Below are 14,479 nucleotides of genomic sequence, written 5' to 3' on the forward strand. Positions count from 1 at the left end.
TTTTTAAAATAGATTAAATAGTCGCTCATAGTTTTAAAAATGATTTCACATATAGTTTTTCATGTAAACCGCACAGCAGTTTCTATGAGGTAATCAGAGCAGCTACTATGCCAGTTTTACAAACAGCATTAAGAGAGTTTTGAGATTTTCTTGGTTTATATGGCTAGGAAAGAAATGGCAGATCTGAAACTTTTAGTCCATGGACTTTCTACTGTCTTATCTCTAATAATCCATGATGAAAAAACAAAATCGAATAAGTCTCTCTATAAAGGTTACAAGCATCAGTACAATTTTCCGTGAGTGGCTAGCTATTCATTCTTTATTGCCTTTGTCAATCAAAATTTTTCTCTAAGGTTGATATAACCAGCTATCCATTAAGACATTAAATTTAAATTTCAATGATGTACAAAAGTCTTATCTAGACTGCACAGTTAAAATAGTAGTAGAAAATGAAATAATCGTTTTAAGTAGCTTTGAAACTCATGTGGTAGCTGACTGTCATAAGTACAAGTCCCTAAGAAAGCCATATCTCTCTGTCTATATCTGTCCATTCATTCATTCAATCAACTACTTTATCTTTTTATTTTACCTCACAAATATTCATTCAATTCTATTCTTTTTAGTATTTGACAAATGTGGATATTTTCTCCATGTTGAAAGGCAGTAGGTTGCCTTTAAAAAATTATTACAAGAATTATTGAACTCTCTTTAGGACTGAGACCTTTGGTATCAGTACATTTCGTGTCAGCTCTCTTATTGCGTATTTTCTGTGCACTAGCTATTATCCCATTTCTACTTACATCTTGAATGCTAGGTAATTGATTATTTTGTATATTTAAAAATAACTGCTTATGACATCCTGATTCTATTCTTGTAAAGTTCATTCACGTTTTGAGAAGCTGACCCAAAATGAGGCCTTTAGTATTGTTTCCCAGTATCTATTGATTCCAGAAAAAAAGTAACCTAGAAATTCTAACCTATTAAAATACAATGTTTGAAGTTAATTATTTCTGTTATAAATATTCAGAATATAGCTATCAGTAAAAAATTGTGGGGGTTTAGAGGTCTTAGTATGAAATGTATGAAAGAGAAGGTAATTTGAACGTTGATATAAAAATATGTAAAAGATAGGATCTTCCTATTTAAATCTATGACTAACAGTTGAACTTAGGTTAAACTAAAACAAAATGCATTTAAAAAACTTTTATGAAAAGTTTCAAAAATACATAAAAGTAGAGAGACTACTATAATGAAGCCAAATGCCCATCATCTGTATTTAACAAATAACATTTTTCTGTATTTATTTCATTTGGTTTTTTCTTTTGTTTAAGTATTTCAAAAGTAATTGGAAACATCATACCATTTTACTTGTATGCAAGTATAAAATATAAGGACATTTTCTTATATAACCCTAACACCATTAACTTTTCAACAACATTAACAGTTTTTAAATATGGATACATATTTCCCCAGATTGCCCCCAAATGTTTCTTCTGTATATTTAGTTTGTTCAAATCAGAATCTAACAAGACAGATATCCAAAAGCACTCTATTCAACAATGGCAGAGTATACATTCTTCTCAAGTGCACATGGAACATTTTCTAGCATAGCCCATATGCCAGGACCTAATAAATCATACAAAGCATGTTTTCTGACAGTGGGATAAAATTAGAAATCAACGAAAGAAATTTGAGAAATTCACAAATATGTGGAAATTAAATAATACATACCCAAACAACCAATTGGTCAACAAAGAAATCACAAGGGAAATTAGAAAATAAGGTGAAGAAAACTGAAAACAATATACCAAGACTCATGGGATGCAGCTAAAACAATACTTGGAGATATATAGCTGTAAATGCCTATATTAAAAAAGATGAATGATCTCAATAATGTAGCCTTCTACCATAAGACACTGGAGTAGAAGAGCAAACTAGACCTAACGCCAGCATGATAGAAATAATAAAGATTAGAGCAGAAATTAGTGAAATGGACAACAGAAAAACAATAGAGAAATCAACAAAACCAAAAGTTAGTTCTTTGAAAAGATTAATAAAATTGATAAACCTGTAACTAGATTGACCAAATAAAGAGACAAAACTAAAATTACTAAAATCAGGAATAAAAGAAGAGACATTACTATCAGCCATACAGAAATAAAAAGATCAGGGCTGGCCCAGTGGCACAAGCGGTTAAGTGTGTGCGCTCCGCTTTGGCAGCCCGGGGTTCGCCGGTTTGGATCCCGGTCGCACACCAACGCACTGCTTGGCAAGCCATGCTGTGGCGTTGTCCTGTATAAAGTGGAGGAAGATGGGCATGGATGTTAGCCCAGGGCCAGTCTTCCTCAGCAAAAAAAGAGAAGTATTGGCAGATGTTACCACAGGGCTGGTCTCCTCACAAAAAAAAAAAAAAAGATTTATAAGGGAATACTATGAGTAATCATATGCTAATAAAACAGATAAGTTAGATAGACAAATTTCTAGAAAGACAAAAAGTACCAAAAGTGACTGAAGAATAAATAGAAAATTTAAATTGACCTATAACAAGTAAGGCGATTAATAATCAAAAGACTACCGACAAAGAAAAGCCCAGACCCATATGGCTTCACTGGTGAATTTTACCAGACATTTAAAGAATTAATACCAATTCCTTACAAACTCTTCCAGAAAATAGAAAAAGAGGCCATGCTTACCAACTCATTCTGTGAGGCCAATATTACCATGATATCAAAACCAGACAAGTACATCACAAGAACACTAGAGGCCAATATTTCTGATGATCACTGACACAAAAATCCTCAACCAAATACTAGCAACTTGAATCCAGCCACATATAAAAAGAATTATATACCATGACCAAGTATGTTTTATCCCAGGAATGTAAGCTTGGCTTAACCTCCAGAAATGAATTAATGTAATACATCAGATCAATAGAATAAAAGACAAAAATCACATAATTTTCTCAATAGATGCAGGAAAAGCATTTGAGGAAAAAAAATCCAGCACACCTGCACTTTAAATTAAAGCACTTAAAAACTAGAGATAGAAAATGTCTACAAAAAATCCACAGCTAACATCATACTTACTGATGAAAGACTGCATGCTTTGTCCCAAAGATTAGGAACAAGGTAAGAATCTTTACTCTTACCACTTTCATTCGACATTGTGCTGGAGGTTCTAGCCGGGGCAGTTAGTCAACAAAATGAAATAAAAGACATCTAGATTAGAAAGGAAGAAGTAAAACTATATAGATGACATGATCTTGTTTATATAAAACCCTAAGGAATTCACTAAAAAAACTATTAAAACTAATAAACAAGTTAAGGTTAAAGGATACAAGGTAGATATACAAAAAATCAATTTTGTATTTATACACTTATCAGTGAACAATTTGAAGATGAATTTAAGAAAACAGTTCCGGCTACGGTGGGGAAAATGGGAGATGGGAGGGCGAGAGAGGAGAAGCCTGAGAAGCTACAGCGAGCCGGAGCTGCTGGAGGACCTGAAGAAGAAGCAGAAAAACCAGTGAAAACTAAGACTGTCCTCTCCAGTAATGGAGGGGAAAAGATCAGTCACAGCGCTGAGAGGCGATCAGCTGAAGAAGAAGCTACAGAGCTGTCAACAAAGCCTGTCAAGATCTCCATTTTGGATTTGCCGTAGGTAGTCAGACAAAGAAAGTCTCAGCCATATCCACCAAATTTGGATCAAGTAAGCCTAAAGAACCTGTTCTAACTCTTGCTCCAAAAACCCTTTCAGTAGCAGCAGGTTTTAATGAAGCTAAAGATGGTGAACCAGAGGAAATGCCTCCAGAAGCAAAAATGAGGATGAAGAATATTGGAAGGGGTAGGAAGCAGGACCAACCTGCTTCAATAAAGGAAAGCATGGGTCTCCTGATAACCAGAAGCTGTAGGAGCTAAATATAAAATCTCATCTTGGAGATGTCCTGACCAAGACATTAAATAATGTGTTTTGAACTTGGGGTGTGGGGTGGGTGTCAAGCTAAAAGGAACAGTTTCCTTTTTTTAAAGAATGGTATAAGACTATCTTTTGAGCTACCGTTTTTTTTTCTTTGATTGAGTGGTACACTAATAATGAGAGTTTGAAATTAGCGGTAATTTATGTTTTATATACATATTTCAAGACAGTTGCTAATTTTGTAATTTCATGTGATTAGTTTCCAAAGGTTACAGATAATTTAAAAAATCAGAAATTGTACCTAAGAGTTGAATATTTATTTGTTTATTTTTGGTGAGGAGGATTGGCCCTGAGCTAACATCTGTCGCCAGTCTTCCTCTTTTTGCTTGAGGAAGATTGTCCGTGAGCTAACATCTATGCTGGTCTTCCTCTATTTTGTGTGTGGGATGCTGCCACAGCATAGCTTGATGAGTGGTGTGTAGATCTGCGCCTGGGATCTGAACCCGTGAACTCCAGGCAACTGAAGTGGACTGCACGAACTTAACCGCTATGCCACCAGGCTGGCCCCTGAATATTTTTTTAGACACAACTGTTAGCACACTAAGAGAAAAGCAGAAAGTTATCGTCTATTTAAACTGCAAGCAATTACTCTTGAACTTAACTCCCTTTTTACCTAAACTGTCTGGCTCCCAGGAACAGCCTTATAGAGAGGAGGGAGTATTGTACTGGGAGGAAAATGTTACTGGACTAGTGACTGAAAGTAAGTTAGATAAAATTAAAATACAGCTTTTTTCCTAATGGGCATTAGTTTTGTTTCAAGTCTTCATAAACCTGGTACTGCATTGCTGAGAGTGGACACAGATGCTTAACTCTTTCTAAAAAACATTTTAAAATCTTATGTAAACTGTTGAGTATTTTAAATAGCCCACTTCACCTTAATGTGTCTTGTCTACCTTCACTAGCCTTCAAAGAGCAACCATTTGTTACCAAAGTAAATCAGTATTTTGAATGTGGTTCTCTTCATATTTCTTAGCTAGTTTCTGTACTCATTTCCACCAGAACTTGTGGAAATCATAAGGAAGCTGTTTCTTTTAAAATATAAACCACCACTGAAAATTTAAATGTACATAATACTTAAATATTTGGCTGTTTTTTATTTTTTAAAGGTATAAATACCCCCGAAAGAGTGCAACATTGTATGAAGATGGAAAATAATAAAGATGCAGTTTCTGTAACTTTGTGAAAGCGTTTAAGTTACTAGTGAAATCCAGTTTAGTTTGAACTTACTACAGGAATTCTTATTTAGTACAATAATGTGGTTCATTTTAAGTGTATAGATATTGACCAATGGCCTCTTAAAAGCACATTTTAGGTACTGAAAATTGAAGGAAAGAAAATGCATCTGTAAGCATATTTTATGGAATCTTTGACTACATATACTTTGTTAGATCTGTGTTAAAGGATTGTGGGGTTTTTATTTTTGTTTTGTTTTTTTTGCTGAGGAAGATTATTCCTGAGCTAACATCTGTTGCCAACCTTCCTCATTTTTTGCTTGAGGAAGATTAGCTCAGAGCTAACATCTGTGCCAGTCTTCCTCTACTTTGTATGTGGGTCACTGTCACAGCATGCCTGATGGATGGTATATGTCCGTGCCTGGGATCCGAACCTGCAAACCTGGGCCACCAAAGCATAATGTGCTGAACTTAACCACTACGCCACGGGGCCAGTCCCGTCTATGAATTTTTTTTTTAATGTGATAGTTAAACACATCTTTAAAAGTATAGTCACAGATAAAAGAAACATACAGTATAATGATTGCCTTGAAAACTCCTACAGTGTTAAATTTGGAGGCAGCTTCAGACTGTTTTTGGGTGGTAACTACTTGCTGAGCTCTTTAATAGGTAATAACTCCAGAGAAGTAGCCTGTGTATATTCCTAACACTTGGTTCACTTGCGTTTAAGTTTAGAGTAAGCCCCAAGTAAAACAATGGAAATGTATATAGAAGTATTAGTTCTTACTTAAATGATTTAATTCTATCAAAATACATGAATTTAACTTGCTTTAATATAAGCAAACTTTCCATTTTGTCCATTTTACTGTTTATGTTAAAATAACATCCCCCTCCTACATATTCTTTTCTTAACTCAAATGAAATATTAACCTAAGGTCAAGGTGGGAGGGCCAAATAACTGAGATGAATGTCTTTAACTAAAATACCAATAAATTTGTCAAACACCCCCCAAAAAAAGAAAGAAAAACAATTCTATTTTCAGTAGCATCAAAAAGAATAAAATGCTTAGAAATCAGTTTTTCAAAAGAAATGTAAAACTTACGCTCTGAAAACTACAAAACATTGTTGAAAGAAATTAAAAAGATCTAAATAAAGTGGAATGACATACTTATTTATGGATTGGAAGACTTAAGATGCTAATACTTCCTAAATTGATCTGCATATTCAACGCAACCCTTATTAAAACCCCAATTGGCTTTTTTGCAGAAATTGATAAGCTGATCAATTTCACAAACGCTTTGTGAAAGTGTTTAAGTTACTAGTGAAATCCAGTTTAGTTTGAACTTACTACAGGAATTCTTATTTAGTACAATAATGTGGTTCATTTTAAGTGTATAGATATTGACCAATGGAATTGGTCACATGGAATTCACATGGAAATGCCAGGGACCTGGAATATCGAAAATTTGCTTGAAAAAGAACAAAGTTGGAGGACTCACACTTCCTGATTTTAAATCTTACTGCAAAGCTACAGTAATGAGTAGCGTGTGATATTGGCATAAGGATAGAAGTATAGATCAAGGGAATGGAATTGAAGATCCAGAAATGAACCTTCACAGTGCATCAGCGGCCTAAACATAAGAGGTGAAAGTACAAAACTCTTGGAAGAAAACATAAATCTTCATGCCATTGGATTTGGCAATGTTTTCTTAAATATGACATGAAAAGCACAAGGAACCAAAGGAAAAAAAAACAGATAAACAGGACATAATCAAAATTTAAAACTTACCTGATTAAAAAAATATGTAAAGGATCTGAATAGGCATTTTTCCAAAGAAGACATACACATGGCCAACAGGTATATGAAAAGATCAACACCACTGATCATCAAAGAAATGCAAATCAAAACCACACTGAGATATCACCTCACACCTATTAGGATCTCAAGTGTTCTCACCACTCCCCCCAAAATTGTAACTATGTGAAGTGATGGATATGTTAATTAGCTTGATTGTGGTAATCATTACACAATATATACATATATCAAAACATCATTTTGTATACCTCAAATATATCTAATTTTTATTTGTCAATCATACCTCAGTTAATGCTGGAGGGAGAGGATGTAACGTGAGAAAACAGAATTGGGAAAAAGAACAGTGTATTCTAATTGTTTACAAAAGTTCTGAATGGCTGGAGTACTAGACGTCAGCAGAGAAATGGGAAATAGTGGGAGAAGAAGGCAGTGTTGAAGCTTGGTGATCTTTGTGGGCCTGGACAATGAGTTTGGGTTCTATAGCTCTTTGCAGCCCTAGCACTAAGAGTGCCTTAATAAAAGCAGGTGTCCAATAAGTATTAATGGTTGTTGAGACCAAAACAGAAGACAAGCAAACCTCCATTGTTGAGAAAATTCTAACTAATTAAAAAGTGAAGTTTGAGTCAAAATATTGTTTTTAACTTTTATGCTTCAAAGGATGCCATCATGAAAGTCAGATGACAGCCCACTGAAGGGAGAAAATATTTTCCAAATCATATATTTGATAAAGAGACTTCCATCCTTAATATTAAAAAAAAAACAAAACTCAATAATAAAAAAGACAACCTGATTAAAAATGCACAATGGATCTGAATAGACGTTTCTCTAAAAATCACATACAAATGGTCAATAAGTGCATGAAATGATGCTCAATAACGTTAGTGATTTGGGAAATGCAAATCAAAACCACATTGATATATCACTTCACACCCACTGGGTTGGCTAAAATCAAAACGTCAGGTAACCTTAAGTGTTGACGAAGAGGTGAAGAAATTGGACCTCTCATATACTAGTGAAAATGTAAAATGGTGTAGCAACTTTCGAAAATAGTCTGGCAGTTCCTGAAAAGATTAAACATGGATTTACGGTGTGAGTCAACAATTCTACTCCTCGCTATGTACTCCAGAGAAATGGAAGCATATGTGTACAAAAACTTGTACATGGATGTTCATAGTAGCACAATTCATAATAGCCCACAAGTGGAAACAACCCAAATGTCCATCAGCTGACAAATGAATAAATAAAATGATGTATGTATATATATAGTGGAATATTATTTGGTGACAAAAAGGAATGATGTACTGATGCATGCTACAACATGAATGAATTTTGAAAATATTACAAGTGAAAGATGCAAGTCAAAAAAGACCACAGTATTGCATGATTCCATTTATATGAAAAATCCAGAATAGGTACATCTATATGGAGAAAGTAGATTAATGGTTGCCTAGGGCTGGAATAGTTGGGTCAAAGTATTGGAGTGACTGCTAATGGTTAGGGTTTTTTAGGGGAAGGTGATGAAAATGTTCTAAAAGTGTAGTGATGGTTTCACTACTCTGAATATTGTAAAAATCATTGAATTATACACTTTAAATGGGTGAATTGTGTGGTGGGTGAATTATATCCCAGTGAAGCTATTGCCAAAATATTCACCACCACCACTACAACAGAAACAGCATATAACCAGGCCTACATGTTCTTGGTCTCTTTCAACTTGGGATGCTTTGTTTCCTCCACCTCTCTCCTTCCCTCCCCATTTTTTTTTTTTCCTGAGGAAGATTTGCCCTGAGTTAACATCCGTTTGCCAATCTTCCTCTTTTTTATTCCTTTTTGTATGTGAGCCACCATCACAGCATGGCCACTGACAGACAAGTGGTGTAGGTCTGCACCCAGGAACCAAACCTGGGCTGCTGAAGCAGAGCACGCCGAACTTAACCACTAGGCCACTGGGGCTGGCACCCTCCCCATTTTTTATGCTAATGACTTTTTTAAGAGCCTAGGTCTGTTGAGTATCTCACATTCTTAATTTTTTTGCATGCTTCTTTGTGGTGTTAGGTAGCTTGTTTTGTGGCAGAAATACTTCATAGGTAATTCTGTGTACTTTATAGGTAATTCTGTGTACTTTATCTTGCATACATATGCAAGATAGTCCTATTTGAAAGATTTCCCTCTGAAATGACTTTCATTCTTTACCAATTTTAAATCTTATATTAAAGTACAGAGTGGGAGGGGAGATTATATAAAATTTTACTGTAATTATGACCTTAACAGAGTAGGTCATTATCAAATTCCATTCATCCACAAAAGTACAGTTTAGACATTTCTCAACCTAAGATGTCAGTAATTTTTCAATTTTGTTTGCAATTTCATTCTAGAAAGTAACTTAGACTAGTAGGAAACCAAAGAAGAGTTTTAAGGAGAAAATAACATCAGGTTTTTTTTTTTTTTTAAAGATTTTATTTATTTATTTTTTCCCCCCAAAACCCCAGTAGATAGTTGTATGTCATAGCTGCACATTCTTCCAGTTGCTGTATGTGGGACGCGGCCTCAGCGTGGCCGGAGAAGCGGTGTGTCGGTGCGCGCCCGGGATCCAAACCCGGGCCGCCAGCAGCAGAGCGCACGCACTTAACCACTAAGCCACGGGGCCGGCCCTAACATCAGGTTTATCCTTTAAAAGGATCATGTTTGCTATTACATGATGGAGAGATAGGATTGAAGGGATGCAAGAGTAGATCCTGGAGAATAATTAGGAAACTCTTACGTAGTTCACGTGAAATAAGATAGTAATTTGCATTAGGATGGTGGCTGTGGAATTGGAAGTGGACTATTTAGAAAATATTTAGGAGGTAAAATTGGTGAGACTTGGTAATGGATCCAGTATAAAAGTTGGAGTGTCCAGGTTGGCTCCCAGGTTTCTGACATTTGCAACTGGATGAATGTTGGCAGCATTCATTCAAAGTAGGAAATATTAGAGGAAATCAGGGTTTGAGCCTCCTCCCTCTGATAAGTTTGTTTTAGACAAGTTGAGTTTGAGGTATCAAAATAAATTTGTCTGGTAGGCATTGACGTATAAGAGACTAGAGCTTAGCAGAGAGGTCTGAGCTAGATAAATAAATATGGGAGTCATTAGTCTGTATTGCCTAATACTGAATTTAAGAAATGCCAACATTTAATGATCAGGTGAATGAGGATGAAGCAGCCAAAGAGACTGATAGTGACTAGAGAAGTAGAAGGAAAACTAGAAGAAATGGGTGTCACAGAAGCCAAGGAGAATATTTCAAAAGGAGGGAGTGGTCAGTAGTACCCAGATGTTGCTGTGAAAGATCAGTTGTGTCCTTCCAAACTCATATGTTTATTTTTATACCTTATTTATCACATCTGTGGTCCAGTTACATATGATTTTATGTCCTAGCTTTTATTGTTTTTACTTAATTTATTATTCATATTTTTCCTTTTGTTCATAAACTTTAGTCCACTGATTGCATATACACTTGATTTAACCATTTCCTTATTGCTAGGCAGTTAAGTTACTTCCATGTTTTTATTCTTATAAACAATGTAACAATAAATACCTTTGTACACGTGTTCTTTTGGAGGGGTATACTTTAGGTTATTTTCTTAGGCTACTGTACTAGAAGTGGGATTATTCCATCAAAGGCTTAGAATATATCTTTATGGCCTTGAAATCTTTTAGCAAAATGACATACTTTTGAAGCAACATTCATAAACATCTTTTCGAAATATTTGTATAGTCGTGCTGCATAATGATGTTTCGGTGATTGACAGACCACATATATGAGGGTGGTCTCATAAGATTAGTACCATATAGCCTAGGTGTGTAGTAGGCTACACCATCTAGATTTGTGGAAGTACACTCTACAGTGTTTGCACAGTGACAAACTTGCCTGATGATGCATTTCTCAGAATGTATCCCTGTCATTAAACGACACATGACTGTATTATTTTTACAAATTGACATTAATTATTAAAATATTTATGCAAAACAGACAAAAAGAGGAAAGTAAATATCACCCCAGTTATTAAAATCTCACTATTATTGTTTAAAAACATCCTTTCTATGTCTTTTTTCAGTGTAAATGCATGTAGACACATTTTATATAAATGAGGTCTTACTACTCTTGCTCTTTTGTAACCTGCTTTTATCACCCCAGAATATGCCATGGCAATAAATATAGATGCCATTATCATTTTTAATGGTTATATATGTACCATAAATGTATGTAACCATTTAAGGTTCAGAGAGTATGTTTGTATAGGTTGATCTTAAAATCCTAGCTGTGCTATTGCTGGGTCAAAGGAAATAGATATTTTAATTTTCAAATACATATTTCCATATTGTATTGCATATGGTTTTAAAGTGAATATTTTTTGTTAGAGAAATTTTTTTTTTTGGAAAAAGATAATTTTTGGAAGATTATGGTAATTGATTTCAGACATATAAAAATACTGTGCATTTATATTGTCCATCATTTTATCTTTAGCTTTTGCCTGTGTTGACAGAGCAGCTACAGTGGATGCCATTTGTGAATGCCAGACTTCACGAGCCTTTTGTAAAATTTTTATATTGGTCTGTAAGGCAGCTAGATGCTGGAACACAGGTAAACGATTAATAAGAAGCTATCTTTAAATAACACTGGTATTATTTCTCTTGATCTTTCATAATTTTTTTTTTTGGCATGTCTTCTTGTTTATATTTCAGGACTTCTCCTTGCCTCTCTTGCTTTATTCACTGCTTTCTTTTCTTTCTCCTTTTATATATCTTTTTTTTTTTTTTAACTTTTATTTATTTATTTTTTCCCCCAAAACCCCAGTAGATAGTTGTATGTCATAGTTGCACATCCTTCTAGTTGCTGTATGTGGGACGCGGCCTCAGCATGGCTGGAGAAGCGGTGCGTCGGTGCGCGCCCAGGATCCGAACCCGGGCCGCCAGCAGTGGAGCGTGCACACTTAACCGCTAAGCCACGGGGCCGGCCCTCCTTTTATATATCTTATTTCTCAATGCCATATATTTGATTCAATGTATAACATTTGTTTTTGAGTTTCAGAATTTATAAATTAGGAGTTTTGCTGTGTTAGGTTATTGTGAAAACCAGCTGCCGCCCCCACTGTTTAATTTATAATTTTTCGTATTCTATTAATGGTAAAAGAAATTAAGCATTTCTTCTGTTTATGCCAATAAATATACACTAGCTAAATGGGACAAGGATTATTAGGATAACCTAATCAAAGAAAAAATTATCTCAACATCTTATAAAATGAATGGTATGTGTTACCTGTTTATGTAAGGGTCATTTAATTCAAATTATGACATGTATATCTAAACATTTGTCCTATGAATTATAGTAAGTTTGTAAAATTTTATTTCCCTAGCTAGTATTGGTAAATGCTGTTATAGCTTTCAGTTGGTTAAAAGGGTAAAAAACAAATTTGTACTCATGTAGTTTAATCTTGGTCCTGTGGAACTTAGGAAGCACACAGCTAAACCACTCAGTGCAGTACTGATGATTAAATCGTATTGAGTAGTGTGATGATTAAAGTCAAGGAAAAATATCTTTCCTGAGGTGATATCCTAAATATTTTGCCTCTGGTGCACATGAGTAAGTACATGAGTGTGTATGCATGTATTCATGCACATACAGAGAATATAATTTTTAATTTATTGATCATAACTGTGTCTCACCAAAGTTATATAAATTATCAGATCTGTTAATGTCACTATCTTCTTTTTACAATCTGTTTGATTTTGCTATTTGTATAATGATTTCTGAAAATGGTTGGGTGAATGCTTGCTTTTAGCCACAACAGGCTAAACTCACAAAATTGAATGAAATTTTGTTTTATCTTCCTTCCAAATATTTTTCTCATTTTCCTTCGGGTGGTTTATAGTTTATTTTTGTTGTCTTCAAATATATACTCAGCACCCCACACTCTGTGTGCTATTTTAGACAGTACTGCCAGCCTGCATCTACTTTTGTAGTGAAAAGTAGTGTTCTTGCCCCTTTCCATTTATTTATTCAACATTTATTGATGGATTTCTAATATTTTAGTTTTAACAATTGTCTAATTGCATGTACTTTTTAAATTAAGCTTTTTATTTTGAGATAATTGTAGATTCACTTGTAGTCATAAGAACTAATGTAGAGAGATCACTTGTATCCTTTATCCAGTTTCCCCCAATGTTAACATCTTGTAAAACTAGTATAATGTCACAACCACAATATTGATGTTGATACAGTCAAGATAACAGAACAGTTCCATCCCCATAAAGATTCCTCATGTTGCTTTATATATATATATTTATGGACTTTATTTTTTAGAGCAGGTTTAGGTTCACAGCAAAATTGAGCACAGAGATTCCCATATACTCCCTACCCCCACACATGTACAACCTCCACCACTATCAACATCCCTCACCAGAATGGGACATTTGTTATAATCAATGAACCTACATTGATATGTCGTTCTTACCCATAGTTTACCTTAGGGTTCACTCTTGGTGTTTTACGTTCTATGGGTTTTGACAATAATGTAGAATGGCGTGTTATAGTATCATACAGAATAGTATCATACAGAATACATTATAGTATCATACAGAATAATTTGATACTAAAAACAGTTTGCCCTAAAACTCCTCTGTGCTCTGCCTATTCATGCCTCCCTCGCCCCTAACTCCTGGAAATCACTAATCGTTTTACTGTCTCCATAGCTTTGCCTTTTACAGAATGTCATATGGTTGGAATCATGCAGTATATAGACTTTTCAGATGGGCTTCTTTCACTTAGCAATATGCATTTAAGGTTCCTGCGTGTCTTTTCATGGTTTGCTAGCTTATTTCTTTTCAGCACTGAATAACATTCCGTTGTCTGGTTGTGCCGCAGTTTATTTATCCATTCACATACTGAAGGACGTCTTGATTGCTTCCAAATTTTGGCAAATATGAATAAAGGTGCTATAAACATCCATGTGCAGGTTTTTGTGTAGACGTAGGTTTTCAGCTCCTTTGGGTAATTACCAAGGAGCACAATTGTTGGATAGTATGGTAAGAGTATGTTTAGTTTTTAACTACAAACTGCCTTCCAGAGTGGCTGTACCATTTTGCATTTCTAGCAGCAGTTAATGAGAGTTTTTGTTGTTCCGCATCCTCATCAACATTTGGTGTTGTCAGTGTTCTGGGTTCTGGTCATTCTAATAGGCGTGTAATGGTATCGCATTGTTTTAATCTGCAGTTCCCTAATGACACACCCTGCTGAACGTCTTTGCATGTTCCTGTTTGCTGTCTGTGTATCTTCTTTGTCCGGGTCCTGTGCCTGTTTTCTAATTGGGTTGTTTGTTTTCTTATTGTTGAGTTTTTAGAATTCTTTTTATATTTTGGGTAACAGTCGTTCATTTATCACATGTGTGTTTTGCAAATATGTTCTCTCAGTGTGTGGCTTGTCTTCTCATTCTCTTGACAGTGTCTTTCAGAGAGCAGGAGTTTCTCATTTTAATGAAGTCC

General features: G+C 34.9%; 1 protein-coding gene and 1 pseudogene across 6 annotated transcripts in view; both read left to right on the forward strand.

The window, feature by feature from the left end:
• The window catches only part of CCDC138 (coiled-coil domain containing 138), a 103,342-nt gene that overhangs the window by 40,725 nt on the left and 48,138 nt on the right, over positions 1-14,479 (forward strand). For 5 of the 6 annotated variants that reach the window (XR_015550329.1, XR_015550330.1, XR_015550331.1 and 2 more), the window contains exon 11: positions 11,466-11,582. The exons of the other annotated variant lie outside the window; for it this stretch is intronic. Coding sequence is in view for 2 of the 5 variants with exons in the window: in XM_087426343.1 (XP_087282469.1) it covers positions 11,466-11,582 (117 nt within the window). In the remaining 3 variants the exon portion in view is untranslated. The remainder of the gene's footprint in view (positions 1-11,465; positions 11,583-14,479) is intronic. 6 annotated transcript variants of the gene reach the window in all.
• Positions 1,471-5,958, forward strand: LOC147912078 (PEST proteolytic signal-containing nuclear protein pseudogene; annotated as a pseudogene).

The sequence above is a fragment of the Ceratotherium simum genome, chromosome 40, assembly GCF_057802395.1.
Source record: "Ceratotherium simum simum isolate JZ-2026a chromosome 40, ASM5780239v1, whole genome shotgun sequence".
Lineage (NCBI taxonomy): Eukaryota > Metazoa > Chordata > Mammalia > Perissodactyla > Rhinocerotidae > Ceratotherium > Ceratotherium simum.